The sequence below is a fragment of the Antedon bifida genome, chromosome 4, assembly GCF_963402885.1.
Source record: "Antedon bifida chromosome 4, ecAntBifi1.1, whole genome shotgun sequence".
Lineage (NCBI taxonomy): Eukaryota > Metazoa > Echinodermata > Crinoidea > Comatulida > Antedonidae > Antedon > Antedon bifida.
Genome location: NC_136229.1, coordinates 10667691 through 10694201, shown reverse-complemented (window position 1 = coordinate 10694201; position 26511 = coordinate 10667691). Strand labels below are relative to the sequence as shown.

The following is a 26511-nucleotide window of genomic DNA, read 5'->3' as shown; positions in this document are numbered from 1 at the left end:
TCATTAACCCAGTAAGGTTCAATTAATTACTGTTTGATTTAGTCGTGGTGGGAACGGAGGAGGAATAGGAGGTGGAGGAGGAGCCAGCGAGTATTTCTGTATACGTTCTACGACAGCAGTTTTACCTACAAATAAAAAAAATCTTATTATTTATATGTATATCTACTAAAGTTTAACGTCGCTAATAATTCTTAATCCTCGGAAACTCTCGCAACGTATATTATCACTGTATGTGTAATTGCTTGTTTTCGTCAGCGATCGAACATTCATCATGCACGCCGTTAAACCTGATCTTTTCATCAAACAGATCGTCAAAGTGTCATAATGTCATAAACTTTTGACAGATTATAAAAAAAGCAAAGATCCCTAATGTATAATACATAAATATATTGACGAATTAAACATATCTTGACATGATGTTTCCAATATACTGTCAGACATGCATGCACACTTTAAGGTTAACACTTCATGGTCGAAAGTGTTAAAGAGTCGCTATCCAATCGAGTTTGAACAATACCATGACATGGGGCGACTTTTTCTCATTCTCACAGATTTCCTCATCTTTATCGTTTCAAATTAATTAATTAAATTTCAGTATATCACCGGGCGGTTTAGAATTAATGTTCTTTGCCTACTGTGTTTATATATATATATACATGTATATAAATCCAAAGGCAAATTACTGAAAAAATGACAATGCTGTGGGTATCAGTGGCTGGATCTCAATGGAGATACAAAAAAAAAAGCGAAAAGCTAAATCAAAACGATAAAGTAAACAGCCAGAAAAGTTAGCAGAGCTTTCGGGCAACACTAGCTCTTCATCAGTGCAAGTGAGGGAATTTGGATAAAGTCATAGCATATGAGTTGGCAAGTGCTGCCTGGGTGGACAGGAATAAAAGAAATATAACAATAGAAACAGCGTGTTGAATAGTGGGTGGAGACTGAATAAGAGTAGAAAACAAAGAAGGTAGCTTGGTAGAGATATAAACAATTTAAAAAAAACAAAAATAAAAAAAAGGCTATAATGGTGGTTAATATTGAAACTTAAATTTTGGTAGTCAACGGAATAATTTTACCGATCTGGGAGTATGTTCCTAATGTTAAGTCCAAAAGGTTTTGTGGTTTTAAGTAGTAATTCCCAGTGGTTTTCTTTGCCTTTGCGAGTTTTGTCGCTCCATTTGACGTCGTGGTCTATTGCAATAACTCTGAAATTTGCAATCGAGTGACCAGCTAAATTAAAATGTTCGGCTACAGGTTGATCAAGCTTTAATGTTTTGATAGCTGATCTATGTTGTGTCATTCTCATACGGAGAGTGTTTTTTGTTTCTCCGGCGTACTGTTTGCCACAAATATTACAGTATATGAGATAAATGACGTTTTTGGTTAGACAATTGTGACCTGCTACCACGAAATGGCTGTCGTCCTAAACAGCCAAAATGATAGAACACATTATGAGCTTTATAATGGTGTTTAAATAATTTTAATCGGATGTCTGGAAGCCAAGTTATACTAATTTGAAAAATAATCATACTATCAAAATCTGTTCATTAACGTTTGAGTAAAACAGCTTTAAAGTTACACCATACAATTAATATAAAATGTAACCAGTTGACTACATTCACACCTTAGCAACGACCACTTCCCATGGGACTATTGCAATGAAATTTTCATATGTTGTCCAACTGATGTTTGGGAATGAGGACAACAAAATTTACAGGAATCCCCCCCCCCCGGGGGATTTAGCGGCCATTTTGAAATTGGTAAAATAAAAGTATAATAGGGCTCATTTCTTGAAGATCTTATTTGGGTGTTAACCTATAATATCCTATTTGGGAGTGTTAGTAACCTACAAGTAGAAAAGGACATACCAGCTAGGGTAGGGAGTCAGGGTGGGGGAGGGGTATGTGGGGGAGGGGTTATGTGGGGGTGGGGAGTGACTTGGAGAGATGTCATTGTCGCATAAAATTATGACTTTTTTTACGTTCTGTTCACCGATGTTCCCATGTAGGTTGCAGAATATATACTGGATAAAGGTGGGTGTGAGAGGAGATGGCAGGTTATAGAGGAGAGGTATCGGATTGCAGAAGATTAAACAACAACTGTATTACTCTTTAAAAATCACAATTATTCCACAAAATATAGAAACGTAACAGCACAATCTCTGTTATTTATTTTCATCATAAACTTTTATTTACAGGGTACACTTATAGACTTTATTCGTCTTCAGTAGGTTCTTCTCCACCTGGCATAGGACATGTTACGTCAGCTCTATGGTCCTGTGCGCAGTACTGCCTAATGTTCTTATATAAGTACCACTGACGTTTATTTGCAAGGCCGGGTGGTTTGAATGGTTGAGGCAGTTCCAGTGGTGGAACTACACCATCTACCTTCAGTAGTTTTAGAATCTTCTCCTCTGAATCAGCAAAGTCTCGGCATGTGACGACACCAGGGTTATCAGAAGAAAAGCTGAGATGGTGAAAGGATTTAATCCCAACTACTGGTTTAAAGTAACCGGCCAAAAATGATTTCCAATTATACGTTGGTACAATGGATTTTCCATCTTCTGTTCCAACAAGCTGTGGAATATTAACTACAGCATTGGTGCTGGAACGGCAAGAGTCTGCAATATCATTCAAACATGAACTGTGGCATACATTATATCTTTGTTTAAACAGACCAAAGCACCAGTCAGGGGCAAACTTTGTGTGTCCAGCCACCAAAAAGCGTACCCTGATTTCCTTATGCAGGCCATGTAGTGTCCTCCAGAGTAAATACCACATTACATACTTATTCTTATTTTGTCCACTACAGTTGTCACAATGAACTTCTTCACCTAAACTGTAGTGGGCAAAATAATAATGAAGATATGAAATGACGGCATTTGCTCCTTTGCCAACGTCCATCCCCTCATCGATCAAAAAATTGACTTGATTGGAGAATCCCTCACAGTGGATCCCAAAGACGCCACACTTCCTCTCGGTTAAGAAAAAAACAGGTCCAGGCTGTTCGGGGTCGTGTGGATAGAACAGCTGAAAAAATAGAATAAAAATTGTATTTAATAAAAAAAAATATAATGTAATTGGCGAGTTATTTACTGCTAGGATGCAAATGGAAAAAAAACCCAATAGAAACAAAAAATATGTACCAACCTGCTGGGCGAAATCAAAGCTGTAATGCATGGCGCCTTTCCTTGAACAGGGCTGATGTGGTCCAAGTTGATCTGGCATTTCTCTGATGGACTCTTTAGCTTTTGCTGTGTCGTCCTGATACAGCTTTCTTTCTTGGTCAACAACACGAAGATGCTCAACTTGTTCTTGAATTATTGCTGCTTTATGGGAATCCGATGAATTAGCACTCAAGTAAATCTTTTGACTATGCTTCTAACATGTCCAGCACATGTCACTACGAGGTTTGGTTGTCAAAATAAACGGCCGGTATCTCTTCCAAGCCTTCACAAACGACCATCGACCCATTACACGATATTCTATTGGTGAAAAAATATAATTTGCATAAGTGAATAGAATTTATTTTTATACTGTTTCCTATAAAGAAGACGGTCAATGTATACATTAAGATAAAAATAATAAAAACTTTAAAAATTATACCTCTTCCTGATGCTGCACTAAGTTCATTCAAACTCTTTCGATACTTTCGCCACACTGAGGTTTTGTTTTCCACAGCAGGAAGCAGCCTAACTCGTGGATCAGTGTACTTTATTCCAGGTATACGTCCAGGTATGACTAGTGCCTTCTCATCCGCAAACTTTGAATGGAACGTCACAGATCTCTCATTATCTTCAACGCTAAATCTCCTTGTGTTATATTTTGCCCCTCCAGAAAACGATTCAGGGATCTCAATTTCATTTTCCATGTAATGTCTAGTAAGTTTTGTAAGAAACTTGTCACTGGTACTGCAAAAAAAGACAATACATTAATTCCAAGTTAAAGATAATTGCAACCTGTGAAAATAATTCATCAGAAAAAAATAATAAAACTCGCTACAGTTACATAAACAGAATAGTTTAGAATGTTTTGATTGAAAATTACTTACATATGGATAAATAGAAATGCATCTCTGCACACCTTGATCTTATTTACATAGTAGCCCATGTCCGTTCTTTTCCGCTTGCGATCCTTATTAATCTGCTTGGAGCACTGAGTTGTTGCACCTGAAGTAGCGATTTTTCCAAGTAGAAAGAGTGTCTTCGATTCCCTGGATAATGCCTTTAATTGGTACCGCATCTTAAAGACGTACTCATCCGAGAACTTGTGAGTGCAACCTAAGCCATTATGTGGGTTCTTACATCGACATTTTTTGTGTTTGATGTTCTGTATTTCCTATTATTAAAAAATATAAATTAGTTAGTATAAATAACAAGAACGGAACAGTGTGTTCTGGATGAATTTAACGTAATGAATGGGGACCAACCAACATTCCAACAAAGCTACGTATTGAGACTATTATACTATTATTAGGCCTAGGCCCTAAGCATCCACTGCCTAGAACAATGAGTAGACCTACTGTAGGCCTAGACCCAAGCCAGGGTCCCCCACGCCCACCCCCGACCTTTCTTGAAAGAAGGTCAAAATAATGGTAGTACTTACCTTTTCTTCAAACTCGGACATAAATTCGGGATCTCCGTTGCTCAAGATTGTATCATCTCCACCAATCATGGCATTTTCGTCTTGGGATTCATCAGTATCTAGGCCTACATTATCATTCTCTTCATTTGGCCTAGGCCTAGGCCCATCAGGTTCGTCAATGTTGTCTTCGTCGTCCTCCGAAAACAAGCCTTCTTCGTCATAATCGTCATTATAATCAGCCCTTTCCTCTTCCGTCAATTCCTCATTATCCGACATCGTTCTCTCATCAAAATACTCGTCAATCAAATCCAACAATTTCTGATTATCATCATCATTAAGATCCAAGCCTCTAGCTTCACTTAATACGTTTTTAAGTCTACGATCAAGCGGTTCCTCCATCTTATTATTTTTACAGAAATAAAAGCATGTGTCTGTGACCAGCTGTTAGCTCGCTAGCTCGCGCAAGGAACACGAAGTGAAGTGAAGCATGTCAGAGTGACCAATCGGGAATCGTTATTTCAACACGTGACAGGTGTAAGCCAATCAAAGTTGATGTTTTCTGGCCTTAGTAACCATTGTTTTCCGTACAAAGTACGTTTTCTATTGGATTAAACTTACAAAAAAACCAATCCAAGCAAAAACTGACCAATCAAATGATATTTAAACATAATAGACAACAAACTAACAGTCAGTGACGTCATAAATCGCAAAGGCAAGCGAAATATGGCGGTCCAAAGGAAGCTTTGTTTTCGGCGATTGTGGTCGCATTTTCTACACATTTCTATTCAATTTATACAGAATCCCTTCAGAAAATGACTAATTTTGACAACTTACCGATGGAATTTCAAACCCAAACTTCAGGAATAGTAAAATTAATGATTATATTTTCTTTATTACACAAAAACTCATTTTGACAATTTATATGTATTACGGCCTATTCTAGTTCAAAAGGTCAATTTCTCAATACATCGCGGTGCGATTTTACAGCCCTTTCGTGGTAGCAGGTCACAATTAATTGATTGTCTTATCCGAAAAATGCGGCCAGTTTGGTTACTCTGAAATTTTTCAGTAGAATCAACCAATGAACAAGTTTTGCAAGATTTGCCGCAAGGTGACTGCCAAAATTGTGGCTGTCATGAGAGTTAATTTCACTCTTAAATTTGGATCTGACTAATATATCACGAAGGTTGGGAGGTCTACGAAATGCAATAATGGGTGGTTCCGGAAAAACAGTCCTGAGACGTTCTGTGGACTGTAGAATGGGCATATATGTTTCTCAATAATAGCCCGTAATGGAGGCAACCTAGGGTGGTAGGTTATGACCAATGGCACTCTGGTCGATTTTTTTGGCTGACGTGGTTTGTACGTCAGTGTTTGACATCGAGGAATATCTTTTGCTTTCTTTATAGCAGTTTCGATGTATTCCTTCTTGTAATTTCTATTCCGGAGATGTCCGGTTAGTTCTTCGGTACGATTCTGAAAATCTAAATCTGAAGAACAGATACGTCTGATACGTAATGCTTGACTGTACGGTATGTTTTTAGTACAGTGTCGGGGGTGACAACTGCTAGGGAGCAGGTACATATTTTTATCCGTGGGTTTACGGAATAGGTCAGTTTTGAGTGTACCATTTTTTATGGTCACTATAGTGTCCAAAAAATCAACGCTACTAGTGGATTTGGTAGCTGTAAATTTGATAGTTGGGTGGGCTGCATTATTATTGAGAAGAAAAGATTCTAAATTATCTTTACCATGGGTCCAGATCATAAAGATGTCGTCAATGTATCTAAACCAAACAAGTGGTTTAGTTGGTTGGAGGGACAGAAAATTGGCCTCAAATTGTCTTATAAATAAATTTGCAAAAGATGGCGCCATTTTTGTGCCCATCGTTGTGCCATGAATTTGAAGGTAATGGTCATTTCCAGAAATAAAATTGTTGTTGGTTAAAATCAACATGACCAGTTCTCGTAAATGAGCTTTAGTAGGCGTTTTGCCTGGAATTTGTATGTAATTTAAAATACATGCGTCGGCTCCTTCTTCGTGAGGGATATTAGTATACAATGATGAAACATCTAATGTAGCCAGAACAGAATTATTAGGTAAATTTTGAATTTGGTTAATTTTGCGGATAAAGTCTGTGGAGTCCTGAATGTATGAAGGGAGATCAGTCACATGTGGTCTAAGTAAATCATCCACATATTCAGAAATTTTCTCTGTAGCAGTGCCATTGCCCGAAATAATGGGTCTACCAGGATTGCTTGCTTTGTGGATTTTAGGTAGGAAATAAAATCTGCCTGGAACTGGATTGACCTGTGCCAAATGAGGTCCAATCTTAGGATCGATGGAGTGTTTTTTTACCATCACAGAAACAGATTTGGCCACCTTATCCGCAATTTCCGGGGTGGGATCCGTTGTAAGTTTACGATAATGAAGAGGATTGTTTAGCTGTCTTAAGGACTCCTCTTCATAAAATGTGATGTCCATGGCAAATTACAGTGGCAGAACCTTTATCAGCGGGTTTAATGATAATATCATTACGCTGATGCAATTTGGCAATGGCCTGCCTCTCTTGTTTTGAGAGATTGTCACGTTTATCTGGACTCGGGACGTAGTTTTGTACATCCTCCTCAATAGCCTGAATAAATGTTTCTAAAGCTGGACAACGATTTTTAGGTGGATTCCAGGAACTTTTTGGTTTAAATTTGTTAGCGTTGCCTTCGGTTTGCGTGGTGCTGCTGTCTGAATCAGCAAAATGTTCACGTAATCGTAATCTTCTGGAGAAAGACTCCATATCCAAAGATAGTTGTTGTGCGCCGACCTGCCTTGGTTTTGGGCAGAATTTAAGTCCTCGGGAAAGAAGTTTTTTCTCTCCTTCGGAAAGTCGGCAATTAATTTCAACAACTGAATCAGAGGTGTTGCTCCGATTCTTGTTATAAGTCCGAACGAACCTTCTGCAGGGTTTTCTAAAAGCCCTAAAATCATCCGAAGGTAGAGTCATTTGTGTTGAAATGACCAAGTCTGCAGGTAGACCAAATTTGTGATGTCCCCTTCGGGCCATTGCCGTTGATTGCTTACAGCAATCATTGGCGATAATCCTGAGTTTGTTTTGAAACTCGGATGCAGGAAGTTCTCTTTTCAACTTCTTAGTTCTAGAGTGAATTTCAACGTCAAACTCAGTGAGGATTATGCGGCAATTGCCAATTTGGATCTCATTGAGTAGACAAGCATTTTTGTGAAGGACAGCGTTCCAACCAGAACGCATGTCATCATCTGCAAATCGAATACCAGATGTGACATAAAATTGTCCTTTGGGGGCCGAATGTTTAGAACGATGTAAAAGAAAAGTATGTAAATTGTGACGATACCTGACACGTTTCTCGGACAGGCGACGTAATTTGGTAAAGTTATCCAAAGTACCCTCCATAATTATATATATATATATATAAATCCAAAGGCAAATTACTGAAAAAAATGATAATGCTGTGGGTATCAGTGGCTGGATCTCAATAGAGATACAAAAAAAAAAAGCGAAAACTAAATCAAAACGATCAAATACATACCTATCTTAGATATTTTGTTTATTGTCTTAACTATCTTAAGCTCTTACTATTCTATATATATATTCTATATATATATATATATATATATATATATATATATATATATATATATATATATAAACACAAGAGGCAAAGAACATTAGTTCTAAACCGCCCGGTGATATACTGAAATTTAATTAATTAATTTGAAACGATAAAGATGAGGAAATCTGTGATGAGAAAAAGTCGCCCCAACCGAGACTCGAACTAGGACCGCCTGCTTGATATGCAGATGTCCTAACCATTAGACCACTGGTGTTTTCATGGTATTGTTCGAACTCGATTGGATAACGACTCTTTAACATTCTCGGCGTGGTACGGCGGAACAGCACTAGTCCTCAGTTGTACGCACGCGCAACAGAGATCAAATTGATACGCCCTCATCTTTCAGTATTTTTATTCACGAGGCGGGATCTCCGAAGAGATACTTTTATATATATAAACACAAGAGGCAAAGAACATTAATTCTAAACCGCCCGGTGATATACTGAAATTTAATTAATTAATTTGAAACGATAAAGATGAGGAAATCTGTGAGAATGAGAAAAAGTCGCCCCAACCGAGACTCGAACTCGGACCGCCTGCTTGATATGCAGATGTCCTAACCATTAGACCACTGGGGCTTTCATGGTATTGTTCGAACTCGATTGGATAACGACTCTTTAACATTCTCGGCGTGGTACGGCGGAACAGCACTAGTCCTCAATTGTACGCACGCGCAACAGAGATCAAATTGATACGCCCTCATCTTTCAGTATTTTTATTCACGAGGCGGGATCTCCGAAGAGATACTTTTATATATATAAACACAAGAGGCAAAGAACATTAATTCTAAACCGCCCGGTGATATACTGAAATTTAATTAATTAATTTGAAACGATAAAGATGAGGAAATCTGTGAGAATTAGAAAAAGTCGCCCCAACCGAGACTCGAACTCGGACCGCCTGCTTGATATGCAGATGTCCTAACCATTAGACCACTGGGGCTTTCATGGTATTGTTCGAACTCGATTGGATAACGACTCTTTAACATTCTCGGCGTGGTACGGCGGAACAGCACTATACTATATATATATATACAAGAGGCAAATAACATTAATTCTAAACCGCCCGGTGATATACTGACATTTAATTAATTAATTTGAAACGATAAAGATGAGGAAATCTGTGAGAATGAGAAAAAGTCGCCCCAACCGGGGCGACTTTATATATATGTATATATATGTATGTATGTATCTACATATAAATTTACGTAAGGGCAAAATTCGGTAAATCGCGCGTTATTTCTAGAATGTTTACTCGATGGTATATGAAGTTGGTCCGTACTTTCGATACTGATTTTAACCATCTGATGTAACCCTGTTTACCAATTAAATTGAGTTAGATAATTAGTTATTGACAATTGAAACGAATTGCCCGATTGTGGTATACACTGTCTAATGCATGTCCATCTTGAAAAATACCCGCATACAATAATACGAGGATGATTCGCATTTTCCTATCTCATCCTACGATAATTGTTTTTAATGGCTGAACACGGGTTGAACAGCTCGAGTACAGTATCATAATGTTGAAGACAGGCAAATTTTCTTTAAAAAAATATTACTGTGGGTGTGGGTAGCCCCTACCTTTAGATTATAAACACATAATAATATAATACTTTATTACTGACAGTTGCTTCTCAACGTTTGTATTAATTAATAATTACAAAAAAATATAAACGTCGTGGTGGTGTATCGTTACGTACTTTCAATCGACTATGACAATTTTAACAAAGTTATTAAATCGGAAATGTTTACTCTATTTAGTGGTTTATTATTTATAGGCCTATAAAAAAATATTTCGTTACTGAGTGGATAATAAAGAAATATAAAGAATAATTTAATATAAAGAATATATTTCAAAATTGTTCCTCTTTGTATCTATCCTCATCCCCAACCCTAAACCCTAATGTTAGATACAAAACACAAATTGGGTTTGTTTAGATGAGTTCAAATCAAACATTTGGACTCATTTTGTGACAAGTTTCTCTTTTGGAAGTAATTCGCAGGGTGATAATTTTGGTTGACTACATAAATCATTGTATCTATTTATTTGTTTCTGTAAACGACAATGTTTTATAGTCATGCGGTACGTACATTTGAAATCGCCAGTTTTTTTACGCTGAAATTACTATGTATTCGAGAACCATCTGTGGGCACGACCTAGATGGTAAATTTAACGCAGATCATGAAAGCGAAAGTGCTCGATACAAAATGTAGAGCCAAATATAAATAAATAATAAAGACGCTAGTAAATTACCAACTGAACATTTTATTGCACTACAGGATGTTTCATGAGTATGAACTCAATCTTCAGGTGCTTGGCTCTGATAAATATATATATATATATAAGCTGTTTTTAGTTTTATTCCAAAATGTTTTCTATCTACCAAGCTATCTTCTTTGTTTTTACACAATACTTTCAACTATCTATTCTGCAGAGAAAATTACCAAAATAAATCTAAATATTGTTTTGGATGTTTACTGTACAGTATTTTAAAATATTTTATTAAACCTTCTGCATCAAATACAATAAGTTCAAATCAACATTCGCACAATTAACCATTTTATGCAGATATTTTGACACAAATTTCTTCTTTCTTTTGAGGTATTAACATTGATTGAACAATAACAGCAAGTGAAGAAGTAGTGAGAAACGCAAAATGTATCGCACAGTGGCAACATTCACAATTTATTGAAACATTTCTTACTATTAAAATGACACTTTGTAATGGATATGAGCGATTTTAGAAGACTATAGCTGCCGTAATTACTTCCACAATCAACACACTGATATTAGTAGACAAATTGACACAAAAAAAATACAGGAATTCAATAAGATATACTGTATATATATTTGTTATTAACTCCTTTTGCACTGTAATATTTACAGTAAAATTATGAATTATAAGTAAATTTATCATGTGTACTGTTGCAGTAGTATTTTTTATTTATTGAATGTTATGTGTACAAAATAATATACTGTACAAATATTATTGCTTTATAATAAAGAAAATTATACAACAACATTTTACAAGCTGGACAGGAACATATTGGCCGAATGCAGCATCACACATATTTTTCTTGCAATATCCAATCATATTCCAATACCGAGTCTATCATTAGTTGTCTTTATGAAGTACGTCCCAGTCTTCATCAACTCAACGTCTTTAAATAAATTTTTTAAAACAATGAAATATAATCTAAAAATCTAAACTTTTTAATTTCGGCAAAGTACGAAAAACTGGAATTTGGTATTTAAAAATAGATCATGCACATTTAGTGCAAAATGTGGGCTAATTAAATTGCTTGCTTTGACATAGTCAAATAAGTACACTAACTTTCTATGGTAAAACACATTACCACTTAAAAAAGAGAAAACAAATATTTGACTTACAGTACAGAGTAACATAGTGAAGAACATTTGTTTGTGTTGTAAAATGGCTAAGCTGGCTTTTCCCCTCTGTCTACTTGTACAGTGCTGCTGGAAGGTTCTCAACTTCAGGCTTGTAATTGTATTGTAACCATTTTCCCTGAAAAATGTTTGTTTTATTTTTATCATAAAAACTAGTTAAACAAGCTTCAACTGTAAATTATGTACATATATGGTACAGCAGGCTGGCTGTATTTTCGGATTGATGGCCTAGCCTAGGCCAGTCTATGACGACTACAATGCATAGGGCCTAGCTGGGAATCTTCTGCAGGGACCCGATTGTCCCACCAGTTTGCCTGTTCTACTACTACTAGTCTAGGCCTATGCATGTATTATTCTAGGTCTAGCCATGAAAAAATCCCAGGCTAAGTTAATTAATTAAAGCCCCCTTCCCTACGTTTTTTAGATATAATTTAAGATCACAAACTATATTTAATGTAAAAATAATACTATATGGTCCTATTGCGATAACTTTTTTCGTCTTTAAACGGTTAAAAATGTGAAAAATAAGTCGATTCTAATAATTATAGCAGCCCGCTATAAATCCCAAAATGCATTGCGCGCGGATTGATATTTTTGTTTTTCACCTGTAATTCGCCCACTTTTCGATCGATCGTGAGGCCAAAACAAATGGAAGACTCCTAACTTTTCAGCGAAAATACCGGGTTTTCCCCAATTTGTATCAACGGAGTCTGGCAAAAATAGAAAGACAATTAATACAGCAACTATACAACGTCAAGCTAGGTATATAGCTAGCGTACGATGTTCGTATGTTACCGATGTTTACCAGCTAGGCCTACAAAACTAAGCCTAGCTAGGCTAGGCCTAAGACCGTCCACGAGAGGTCGATCGCCGCGAGCTACTTAGGTAGTGCATTGTTTCTCACTTTTTATCATAATTTACCATAAAACGTACATTTAAGACAAGGAATGACATGGTTTAATGTTTTTAAAGTGATATATATGTATTATTTTCCAAAAAACGTCATAAATTGCAGGGAAGGGGTCTTTAACCTTCCTGTTATTACAAACGTCTGTCTAGTTTGCGTTATATATACAGTATAATTATTATATTTAAAATAACCGTCTAGGCCTATTTACCGACAAATTAACAACTCAGCTTTATACGATCAGGGGAGTCGCGTCAATCTCTGGTGTACACAAAGTGTGCATCGTCCATGTTTGTTAGATCAGATCTCAGCTGTGTCGATGCTCATTGACATATCATGCATATTTATGAGTTAGCTCTATCGGCCTAATTTTTGAGCTGACAAGTTGGGAAAATTGATTAACTTATTTTGTTTTTCCTAAGCGAAATTAATAATTTTTTTCGGATTTTTTTTCGGCGAAAGTGAACAACTTTATTATAACTACAAAATGGTCTATTCAAAATTTGATTTTATTGATCTTCATTTTTCATGTTTCGGGGGACAATACATCTTTAATAATAATCCAAACCTATACTGTATGTATACATAGTCTAATATTAAAAAAAAAAGTGAATATTTTCAGTAACTAAATTAAAACAACTGTTAAATGCCCTTTACCACCATAGTCTAAACAAGTAGTGCCAAATCACATGTTCTAATGAATGCCTACATGAAGAAGATTCCGGGTTTATATCCTTTTCAAATATAGTTCAAATGTTAATAACCATTCCGGTAGGCCATTATTGGACAAAATGTGTCATTAGAATCTATAGAAACATGTATGTTCTGAACAATTCGACAATGTACAATATTTTCAAAGTTATGCGATTTTAAGTAGTGTAAAGTTCAAAGGTCAATAATGTTAGAATCGGCCATTTGTTGCAAAAACATGCCATTAGACTAAATATAAATGTGTAGTTTCTAAACATTTTGAGCCATATGTGTGTCTCTCAGATTAGTGGTTGCTAAGATATGATAAATCAAGGTCAAAGGTCAATGATGTTAGCAATAATAACAATAATAAATAATAGCACTTCTATTCAATTTTGTAAAAACTTTTTCATTAAAGTGAATATAAAAACATAATATTTCTAACGATTTTGACACCATAATTAAGTATCTGTGACTAGCGGTTTCCAAGATACAGAGTACGTTATTAAAAATGACCGACATTTTTAATTATGAAAATTAGGCTACCTCCTGTTGTCGAAAAATGTCCTAACGTTGATAAATGTGTTCAGTAGGGTCTAAAGAAGACATTTCATCAAAAAACCTTTTTCTTGCAATTAGTTTGATTGACACCTTACAAAATCCTCTATTATGGACAGCACAATATGGATGGCGCACTACTCCAATAAAATTAAAATGGTAACAGTGAGAACTAATGCTATTACATCTACGTTTCGCGGTACATCTGAGGTATGTATCCAAGGCGGAGATTTGTCCCGGTGTTTTTCCATTGTGCTCGCCTATGTCAGAATTAAGCATCATTTATATACAAATAGCTAATCATAATGTCAGCTTACAGCCAATTAAGGAACAGCTTTTGAGTAAACCAATCAAAATTGTTAATGATATTTTTCGATATCATTTCCTCGACTTTTTATTAATATAACATAGGCCAATGTCTTATATTTTTTCATAAGCGAACAGGAGTAAATGATACGGTCGTTAATTTGTAAAGAAATAAACATAACAAACGGTAGACATAATCAGTAATTATGCAGCAATTTACCAATCTTTGCCTACCTCTTCTTTGGGTGCAGATGGCGTTAGTTGGAACACAATGTCCCATGTAAGTACAAATGTTATTTTTTTCAATTTACGCCTACTTTATTATTTAGTTAAGAGTAATTATTAACCCCCATTCCCCTTAATTTCTCAAAATTTAAACTATTACATTTCTTCTTTTTCCAAATTACTTTTTAATTGTTGGGTTCCTGATATCTTTTTGCTGGTTGTAAAAGATTTCTTTTTGTAATAAGTAACCGTAACATAATAAGTATATCATGGAACTTCTGTTATGTTTTAAGCTACATTTACGACGATGACATTGATAGTAATGACCAATGATGGATGTACGGATGAACGAACGAATCAATTATCTTATCTTTCCTTTTTTTGTATCGGTGCTTTAGTGATTTTGATTGTTCAGGTTCAAATTGCTATATGATTTATCCAGAAAATGGTAAATGGAGATACAGATCACCAAGAGGATCAATATATGATGCAGGTAACATATAATATTAATGTGTGTTTGTGAATAGAAACAAATTATTATTATTGTTGTTGTTGTTGTTGTTGCTGTTGTTGAAAGAAGGGCATACTATTTTAATTAAATATTATTATAGAAAAGGGCTATATTATGTATAAAAATAATAATGGTAAAATCTAGTATTAATTAGTATTATCATAAAGATAAAAATAATTATTAATAATAAATATATTAAAGCACTGTTCAGTTCATATTTTATTGAAATTTAAATAGACTTGATCATCGAAAACTGCGAACGTATCTATTTGGTTAGTTTCATTATGATGTTTTCAAAATAAAAAAATAGAATTATAGTTTTAATGATTTAAAAACAGTGCTGCTGTTTTGTATGTTTTTTATATATACCGAAAAAAATAAAAAAAATCTCGTTTCAGTATCGCTATTAAGTACATTATACTTTCACATTCGGTGTTATTCTAAATTTGGAATTTCTATTCATGTCAGCACTTATTAGGATTAATTATTATTATTATTAGGATAACATACACTTACACGTTTAAATTTGTAAGTGTATGTTATCCTAATAATTCCATATGCCTATTTGTATTTTCAAACGCAAGTTTTGTATATTATACTGCATTATACAATATACAGTAAAACATAAGTGAAATTACAGAAACAAACATATTATTTTGTAATTGTTGTTTGTGACGTCATCAAAATGTTGACGTGTTAATTTGACAAAAGCGATTAAAAAAATCTATAATTTTATTCAAATGGCCAACACAACATCCGGTAGACACAATATTTGCATGAAATAATAATAGCGTAATAACTGTTGATGTTGCTGTTGTAGTTGTTGAAAGAAGTTTATAGGGCATACTATTTTAATTAAATATTATTATAGAAAAGGGCTATATATATGTATAAAAATAATAATTGTAAAAACTAGTATTAATTAGTATTTGTCATAAATTAGATGAAAGCACTGTTCAGTTCATATCTTGTTGATATTAGATAGACTTGATCATCGAAGACTGCGAACGTATCTATTTGGTTAGTTTCATTATGATGTTTTCAAAATCAAAAGATGGAATTATAGTTTTAATGAGTAATTAAAACAGTGCTGCTGTTTGGTATGGTTTTTATATGTACCAAAATAAATAAATAATTCTCGTTTCAGTGTCGCTATTAATACATTGTACTTTCACATTCGGTGTTATTCTAAATTTTGAATTTCTATTCATGTCAGCACTTATTAGGATTAATTATTATTAGGATAAGATATATCCTAATAATTAAAATTTGTAAGCGTAGGCCTATGTTATCCTAATAATTCCATATGCCTATTTGTATTTTCAAACGCAAGTTGTGTATATTATTCTGCATTATACAATATACAGTGAAACATAAGTGAAATTACAGGACCCAGATATTATGTTCTAATTGTTGTTTGTGACGTCATCAAAATGTTGACGTATTAATTTGACAAAAGCGATTAAAAAGATCTATAGTTTTATTCAAATGGCCAAGACAACATCACAACATCCGGTAGAAACAATATTTGCATGAAATAATAATAGCTTAAAAACATGCTTACCTAACCTCTTCGGGCCTCGTGGCCCATAATGCTGTAGTGTCAATTTTCCAGTTGGTTCTATCGGCGGCGATTTGTTTTGCTTCGTTCTAGGCCTATGTCCTTCATCTTTCTGGTATTCATGTCATACTTGCTAACACTGACTATTGTTTTTTAGTCTCATGGCAATCCATTTTCATCTTTTGATTTTGGTCTCTTCGCTTATTCTTTTCATTTTGTTGTTTTTAAATGTATTAGATTTTCGTTAGGATAATTATATATTCGAGTGAACATATTGCCATCTTATTTTAAGAATCCGTCGTAGACACTTGAATAAAAATGTATCAAGATTTTAGTTATCATGTTCATTGATTTTCCAGGTCTGTAGGTGGTGTAGATTTAGGTGAATTATTTAAGTTTTTATTGAACTGCATTGAATACGATTGGATGGTGTGAATTTTGTACGAATGAATTATTGCTGGATGGTATGTATTATGTATTTTTGGTGGGTTTGGCTTTCCATAGAAGAGTGAAATTTTACTCTTTCCTGCTTTTCTGAATCCGGCTGGTTCATCTCCGAGTTTCCTGTTCATTTCCTTGTAAATTATATCTATGATGATCCTACCAAACACTTGACTCGGTACAGAATTCAATGCTATTCTTCTCAAATTTCCTAGGAATCTTAATGATTAGGCCTTGTTTATATCTTTTTCGAACTTCTTCCTTTTGTCATAGGATAATAAATTATTCTTCAAGCCATGTTATTGTAACATCTGTTTCATTTTTTAAAGTTCTGTTGTCATTTCATCTGTGCCACCTGATTTTCTATTTTTTTATCACTTTTAATTCTGAAGAGCTTTAAGACGTTCAAATTACGATGTACAGTAGGTAAAATTACGCGACAAAAGTTAATCAAATTTGTAGACGTGATTGACGTCATCAAAACAATAATGTTGGTAACCTGTTGGAAAGAAGATTGTTTGAGCAACAACATAATACTATTTCAAACAAAATCGGGCACATAATAAGCTAAGATGCGTCATCTCAAAATTAGCTAAATGACTATCAGGTACTGTATATACATTCTGATTCATTTAGTCTTCGTTTAGTCTAGTTTATGCTCAGTGTAGCCATACTGCGTTTGATAACGGAGGCGAAACTGCGTTGAAATACCGGTTCTCATTAGATCGCCGAAGTTAAACAACGTTTTATTCGGTTTTGTTCTAGAATATTGTTATTGTTATTAGGCCTATGTGCCATGATTTTACATATTTCCATATGCATATTTGCTTTTATCCCATAGGCCTATCCGAATACTACTCTGTTTATTTATTTATGAATTTTTTTTGTAAAACTTTTTTCTACTTTTTTATTATCCATTTTATCACATATTTATAATTTTAATAATAATAATAATAATGTATGTATAATAATGTTTGAAATAGGGGTCAGCCTTAAAGTTCTTATTCTTATTTGACCTCCATCCACACAAATGTTTCTTTTAATCTAATTTATAATTAATCTATGTTTTATTAGAATGAACAATTAAAGTCAGCAGGCTTTTAAGAAACCCTGCAGAAGGTTCGTACGGACTTATACCAAGAATCGGAGCAACACCTCTGATTCAGTTGTTGAAATTAATTGTCGACTTTCCGAAGGAGAGAAAAAATTTCGGCGCACAACAACTATCTTTGGATATGGAGTCTTTCTCCAGAAGATTACGATTACGTGAACATTTTGCTTATTCAGACAGCAGCACCACGCAAAACGAAGGCAACGCTAACAAATTTAAACCAAAAAGTTCCTGGAATCCACCTAAAAATCGTTGTCCAGCTTTAGAAACATTTATTTAGGCTATTGAGGAGGATGTACAAAACTACGTCCCGAGTCCAGATAAACGTGACAATCTCTCAAAACAAAAGAGGCAGGCCATTGCCAAATTGCGTCAGCGTAATGATATCATCATTAAAACCGCTGACAAAGGTTCTGCCACTGTTGCTATGGACATCAACTTTTATGAAGAATGAATCTGTTTCTGTGATGGTCAAAAAAACACTCCATCGATCCTGAGATTGGTCCTCATTTGGCACAGGTCAATCCAGTTCCAGGTAGACTTTATTTCCTACCTAAAATCCACAAAGCTGGCAATCCTGGTAGACCCATTATTTCGGGCAATGGCACTGCTACAGAGAAAATTTCTGAATATGTGGATGATTTACTTAGACCATATGTGACTGATCTCCCTTCATATACATTCAGGACTCCACGGACTTTATCCGCAAAATTAACCAAATTCAAAATTTACCTAATAATTCTGTTCTGGTCTAGTGCTGTTCCGCCGTACCACGCCGAGAATGTTAAAGAGTCGTTATCCAATCGAGTTTGAACAATACCATGAAAGCCCCAGTGGTCTAATTTTTAGGACAACTGCATATCAAGCAGACGGTCCGAGTTCGAGTCTTGGTTGGGGCGACTTTTTCTCATTCTCACAGATTTCCTCATCTTTATCGTTTCAAATTAATTAATTAAAAAAAATTGCAGTGTATCACCGGGCGGCTTGGAATTAATGTTCTTGGCCTGTTGTGTTTATATATATATAAGTATCTCTTCGGAGATCCCGCTTCGTGAATAAAAATACTGAATAGATGAGGGTGTATCAATTTGATCTCTGGTGCGCGTGCGTACAATTGAGGACTAGTGCTGTTCCACCGTACCACGCCGAGAATGTTAAAGAGTCGCTATCCAATCGAGTTTGACCAATACCATAAAAGCCCCAGCGGTTAGGAAAACTGCATATCAAGCAGACAGTCCGAGTTCGAGTCTCGGTTGGGGCGACTTTTTCTCATTCTCACAGATTTCCTCATCTTTATCGTTTCAAATTAATTAATAAAAAAAAATGTCAGTGTATCACCGGGCGGTTTGGAATTAATGTTCTTTGCCTGTTGTGTTTTTATATATAAAAGTATCTCTTCGGAGATCCCGCTTCGTGAATAAAAATACTGAATAGATGAGGGTGTATCAATGTGATCTAGGGTGCGCGTGCGTACAATTGAGGACTAGTGCTGTTCCGCCGTACCACGCCGAGAATGTTAAAGAGTCGTTATCCAATCGAATTTGAACAATACTATGAAAGCCCAAGTGGTCTAATGGTTAGGACAACTGCATATCAAGCAGACGGTCCGCGTTCGAGTCTCGGTTGGGGCGACTTTTTCTCATTCTCACAGATTTCCTCATCTTTATCGTTTCAAATTAATTATTTAAAAAAAAATTCAGTGTATCACCGGGCGGTTTGAAATTAATGTTCTTTGCCTGTTGTGTTTATATATATAAAAGTATCTCTTCGGAGATCCCGCTTCGTGAATAAAAATACTGAATAGATGAGGGTGTATCAATTTGATCTCTGGTGCGCGTGCGTACAATTGAGGACTAGTGCTGTTCCACCGTACCACGCCGAGAATGTTAAAGAGTCGCTATCCAATCGAGTTTGACCAATACCATAAAAGCCCCAGTGGTCTAATGGTTAGGACAACTGCATATCAAGCAGACGGTCCGAGTTCGAGTCTCGGTTGGGGCGACTTTTTCTCATTCTCACAGATTTCCTCATCTTTATCGTTTCAAATTAATTAATTTAAAAAAATGTCAGTGTATCACCGGGCGGTTTGAAATTAATGTTCTTTGCCTGTTGTGTTTTTATATATAAAAGTATCTCTTCGGAGATCCCGCTTCGTGAATAAAAATACTGAATAGATGAGGGTGTATCAATTTGATCTTGGGTGCGCGTGCGTACAATTGAGGACTAGTGCTGTTCCGCCGTACCACGCCGAGAATGTTAAAGAGTCGCTATCCAATCGAATTTGAACAATACTATGAAAGCCCCAGTGGTCTAATGGTTAGGACAACTGCATATCAAGCAGACGGTCCGAGTTCGAGTCTCGGTTGGGGCGACTTTTTCTCATTCTCACAGATTTCCTCATCTTTATCGTTTCAAATTAATTATTTAAAAAAAATTTCAGTGTATCACCGGGCGGTTTGAAATTAATGTTCTTTGCCTGTTGTGTTTATTAATTAATTAAAAAAACGAGTTTGAACAATATCATAAAAGCCCCAGTGGTCTAATGGTTAGGACAACTGCATACCCAGGCAGCACTTTCCAGCTCTTATCCTTTGACGTTATCCAAATTCCTTCACTTGCACTGATGAAGGGCTAGCCTTTCCATTCCAAAATTGTTTATATCTCTACCAAGCTACCTTCTTTGTTTTCTACTCTTATTCAGTCTCCACCCACTATTCAACACGCTGTTTCTATTGTTATATTTCTTTTATTCCTGTCCACCCAGGCAGCACTTGCCAACTCATATGCTATGACTTTATCCAAATTCGCTCACTTGCACTGATGAAGGGCTAGTGTTGCCCGAAAGCTCTGCTAACTTTTCTGGCTGTTTACTTTATCGTTTTGATTTAGCTTTTCGCTTTTTTTTTGTATCTCCATTGAGATCCAGCCACTGATACCCACAGCATTGTCATTTTTTCAGTAATTTGCCTTTGGATTTATATATATATAATATATATATATTAAAGAAAGAGAAAATAGTATATATTATTATATTACATAGCCTATGTAAATACGTGCGAGGATCGTATATAGTATATGTCCTCGAGTACGATGATATTGACTGAGTAAATGTCGCGTTATTATCGTCTCCCTGTCATTAAACATATACAGTCTAGTACATTCTCGAGGAGTTTGATATTGACTGTGTAATTTGCGTGTTTTGTCCTCTATATTTGCAACTAATGACTGTGATTGGTCAATACTCACAGTAGTAACCTAGTACACGCGACGGGCTGAACATCCGGTGATTCGGCACGAAGAAGACGAATCATCATTATTTATTTGGCCTACCTAATAATAATATTATCATTATTGATGGAAATTCTTCCAAGAATCTTCTTACAAGACCTAGGCCTAAGTGAATATTTTATAGTCAAGAAATCATTGATTAGTAGTTATCTGTATAATTATATTCTCGCAAGGTAAGGTGAACGAAACGCCAACTAGGCTTATTTACATAAATGAGGCCTAGCTACTCGACCGAGCAGATATTCTACTTGTTGTTGGCTATATAACAGATATCGCCTTTTATATCGTTAAATTATAAGATGTGACATCCCATCGGGATATTTTGCTCTCGAGAATTATATTTCCCGAAGCGCCAGTTGAGGCGCTCGACCCTCGAGCAAAATATCATTCCCTCGGGGATGTCAAATCTAATATCTGTATAATATGTTATGGTTCTGATATATTCTTACACTTTAAATTTTAAAGTTTAAAATTTAATGATTGTAATATGAAATAAACGTAAAGAGAAAAAAAATCACCCATAGAATTACAACAATTGTTCGCTTCACTTCCCATAGCCAAACAGACATTGAACAATCAGGCAGCAGTATAATGAATACATAATGAGGAAAATGTATGCTTTCAGCAGAAAAGCTACTTATTAAGCAAATTATCTGATATAAATTACATTTTAAAATTATTTCAACTAAAGTTACTAATTAATATATATTTGTAAATTTTGATAAAAAACAAACAAAATAATAAAAATGAATATTGAAAATTATGTGAGATATTTTGTATTAGTGTACTTCTAAAACATATTTTATTTGAAAATAAAAGACTACTTGAACTTTTTTAATGATAAACAAAAACGCGTTAATTACTCTTCCCTGGTATTACTTAAAAGTAGCATTTTGTAGATAAGCCTTTTTTTCACAGTAGAGCAGTATAACTTACTTCACTTTCTGTTTTTACCTAAACATTTTCCTAACTATTTTCAGTTATGTCGTAACTTTTTGAAATTGTGTTCTTCACTTTGTCACACGGGTTGCTTTCAGTCACTGGTAGTGATGCATAAGCTGCTCTTGCTTTGCATGTCAAATGTGGTATCAATTTTACTACCCAGTGTCCTTATCGCCACTTATAGGTGTTAGCAATTCGTTCAATCGTATTTAGATAATTTTCAATACCATCAGTATCAGAAAGTTTCACCAAGGAAAACTGTAAATAGTTACAACAGGGAAGAGTAATTTAACTCTTCCCTGGTTACACTACATAAAAACAGATTAACAATATTAAATTTATCAATGAAATAGTAAGTAAAATAACACTAATATTATTAATATTATTAAGTAATTTGTTAAAGTAAAAATACTAATAAACACATTATATTTATATAAGAGCAAAATGGTTGTTTTGCAGAGGAAAGCGTTACATACAAAAACCCAAACTGCTATGCATTTATGGAAATGGACAAGAAAGAACGATATTGCAATGATACCAAACAAGAATGTGAACACATTGGCGGAAATGTAACGGTCATAAATAGTATTGATGAATATAAACAATTCAGAGATAATATGCTACATGTTCTTTCGATTTGGGAAGAGAGTACAGCCCTTGTCTACATACAGTTAAATCTAGCACAAGGCATCAATGCTGGATGGGCTATAATCTACGCATATGATGGCATAGGTTCTAATGTTGTAGAAGTTGAAAACATCGGATGTTTAACAACTCGTATGGTAAATACCATTATATGTGAATCCATTGGTGAGTGCGTTTCTATGCCTGATTTCCTTATCTATCTTTATCGTATACGTTCTACTACTCCATATTTTCCTCTAGAGTCTTGCATTTAAATAATTCAATAATAATAATAACTTTCAATTATTTATTTTTTGTAATGTTGGTGTAAATTAAAATTAAATATCACTTTTGTAAAATAAGATAATGCGCATTTGTTTATATATTTTATTGAATAAAACAAAATCCATCATTATCCCTTATTTTTTCTACTCTTTTTTCTTTCTTGCTCTCCATTTTAAAAATCATTTCTGATGATTTCTAAAATCTTTTTTACAGTACAATCTATTATAAGCATACATATAACAAATAATGATGTTTGAGATAACTGTTATGTGAATATTCTGTCATCTAGGTGTCCGTGGCGAGTATGTGGATATTTGTGACGAATTATTAAGGACATTATGGTTAATATCACATATAAATTATTCTATGTTTAGGCCAAACACAAGTCCCGACAGTTAATTACACAACTTTGCAACCACCGTATCTATCTACAAGGTCACTAAGTGCTGGAAAACAAAGGCATACAAACACGATGTCAGTCACGAATATTGTTGAACGCAAAACATCTTCAGGTTTAGTAATCGTTGTCTGTGTGTCGTCTGCGGCTGTTATAGTAACTGTTATAATTATAGGTTTTTTTGGTATTGGCTGTTTTATTCATAAAATAAACACACCAAAAAAAAGATACAGTAACCAGAGTAAAGGTTTGTTAGTTTCATTTTGTAATGTTCTGTAATGTTTTGAGATATTCGAACTTTCTGACATGAATGGGTTTACTTGTACATGAAAAAGAAGTAAATAACGTTTGTATGTTATGTACTTGTGTAGTAGTATTTACCGATTTGATTCTACTGTACATTATAGATTCTGATGCTAACAGTCAACCAATTGACAACGATACACATGGGAATGAATTGTACAGCCAAGTTAGTCAAGCAAAACAAGCAAATGCAGTTCGTTTCAACTTAGAAGAGGCTCAATGTTCTTATGTGTACACTGAAGTCAACTAAATATTACATATTAAGACAGGCCCTGACAGAAAGTGATAGAAATATGACTTTGTAATCTATATATAAATTATGGTTAATTCTGACATAGGCGAGCACAATGCAAAAACTTCGGTACAAATCTCCGCCTTGGATACCTACCTTATCTATCTCAGATGTACCGCGAAACGTAGATTTGATAACATTAATGTGCAGTTCGACGCTATTTTTCCATATTTCTAATTTAGCAAGATATTATAAAGAGTTTTTTAACAACATTTATGATTTCAACAGTAGATTTTCTACTCAATTTCAATTCTTGGCGGTCAAGTTATTTCCGGGTTTATGATAAGTTCAAGTACCTTGCAGCAACTTGGTTTCAACTATTTTCTCTCTTTTATACACAAGGGAGCAGTTAAAATAATAGATTTGACCCTAAAAGTGACTGGAAACAGGCACTTTCCATCAATCAATACAGTGTCTCTTTGGAAGACTAAAAAAAAAAAATCAGATAGGACTGGAGCTTAAGTTGGCCATTAGTCATAGCCATTTTAGTTTTTTGTTTATTTTAGGAACGGACCGCGCGTGTGAAAGGTACAGTAGTTAAAAAATAAAAATTATACTGCAAATTAATAAAGATCAAATTAAATAAAGGCCATAAAGAATCGGAATATATTGTGGGGAATAGTATTATAAAATTACATAGGGAGATTTGATGATAAGACATTAATCGAGTGAAATCCCGATAGCTGGCAGGAATAACTGTAGGCTATCTGTGTCCTGTTATGACCGAGATGTCTGCCCATGTTGCAAGCCGTAATGTCTTCTTTCTTGGGCCGAAATGGCCCACTCTGTCACGGCAGTTAGTTTCAAAAGATGTTTAAATTAAATAATGTATTAATACTTATTAGGATGATATTTATTTGAATAAACGCCTCTCCAATAAAACATCACTTTGAATAATAATCACCCCCCCCCCCCCCGCCAACCCAACTATCTAATAAACGTCCATCCCATCCACATTTATAATAACACAATTATACTATTTGTAGTATAATTCATCGCACTGTTATCTACAATTTACCAAGCATTTTTTATTCTTTTTTACCACTTTTCATATCTATTAGATTAGTTTTACGAATGTCAAGCATTTTCAATAATGGTAACCGACAGAAAACGTAAAAGAAGAACATTATCATTCCGAGAACCATCGTCTACACTTCCTAGAGGGGGAGCGAGCGAAGCGAGCTCACCCTCTAGTGTATTTAAATGGTCTTATTACAATAATAAAAACGTGTAGTGACAAACCAAGAATCTATAGATCATCACATATGTAAAATATTTTGTATATAGTATATGTTACTCGTGCATAAGCCTTTTTACCATACCTTGTTCCTTTGTTTTTATTTCCCCTTGTTCTCCTCTTCTTAGTTCAAGTTTATACCACGCATAAAAATACCATTACCTTACATTTGTTAATTAAACCTGGCCGTTTTTTAAATTTCTTTTCTTAATTATTATTTATATTTTCAGTTTAAAGCAGTTTAAATTTAAGAGGCTGGTCTTAGTGTACAAAAATCAATATTATAATTTGAGGTTGAACGTATGTATGGAATCCATGCGTGATGTGCTAGGGGGAATGTTATCCTAAAATCAACAATTTCTGTGATGACATCGGCAATTGGCTTGATCGACAGTGTATGTCCATGTCAGAAGTGTGCAGCAGCCACTTACAAATATCCACTACATATATTATTTTGATTCGCTAGGGGTGCTGTTACCCAAATAATGAGTACCGTACAAAGTTAATTTCGAAATTTCAATTTCATTTTATTTCAGTTCATTCATTTTTTTACAATAACATTAGGAGAAAAAGAACAGGAAAACAATATTAAATGAATGAATTGAGCAACCCAAGAACGTTTAATAAAACAACTTATTTCCATTGGGGTCTCTAAATGCAAAAATAATACATTGACAAAATTGCACTTCCCTAATTAAAATTTAAACAACATTTCATACTAAACATTTACAATACATTTAGGCCTAAGGCATTTTTAAAATTAACAAATTAAGCTTAAACATATGTTTAAAATTCATTTAAGAATGATAAATAAAAAACAATATCTGTAATTGATTAAGAAGTTATAATAAAATATACTATAATGGTGTATTGTTGGGTAAATAAACTTTTACTGGAAACTTATATTATTAATTAATTATTAAGTATTACATTGTTTAATTTGTGATGGTAACACGTTCCAATCTATACTTCTATTAAAATAAAAGGTTTTATAAAAGCTGCCATGTGGAACTCTAAAGTTTGTGGAATTCAGTCTGGTATGATGCCCATGAGTATAAAGTTTAGTAGTTATGTATTCTGGACAAATTTGTTTTAAAATAGGTAAACATGGCTGAGACGCAGATACCTTTACTTGAACTGACACAATTTCCTATGACGGCTTTTGGATGCAGGGTTAGATCTGAATGTTTTAACA

At 34.5% G+C, this 26511-nt stretch overlaps 2 protein-coding genes across 2 annotated transcripts; one reads left to right on the top strand and one right to left on the bottom strand.

Annotated features, from left to right (window-relative positions):
* Positions 1-5753: 5753 nt before the first annotated feature.
* Positions 5754-7067, bottom strand: LOC144839178 (uncharacterized). Its single transcript, XM_078694492.1, has one exon. It carries the CDS (start codon positions 7065-7067, stop codon positions 5754-5756), a length of 1314 nt encoding a protein of 437 aa, XP_078550618.1.
* Positions 7068-14247: 7180 nt separating this feature from the next.
* LOC144839177 (uncharacterized) lies at positions 14248-24037 on the top strand. Its single transcript, XM_078694491.1, has 5 exons — positions 14248-14379; positions 14723-14817; positions 22638-22988; positions 23462-23731; positions 23892-24037. The coding sequence occupies exons 1-5, from the start codon at positions 14306-14308 to the stop codon at positions 24035-24037; spliced, it is 936 nt and encodes a 311-aa protein (XP_078550617.1). The 5' UTR covers positions 14248-14305.
* The last annotated feature ends 2474 nt before the right edge of the window (positions 24038-26511 follow it).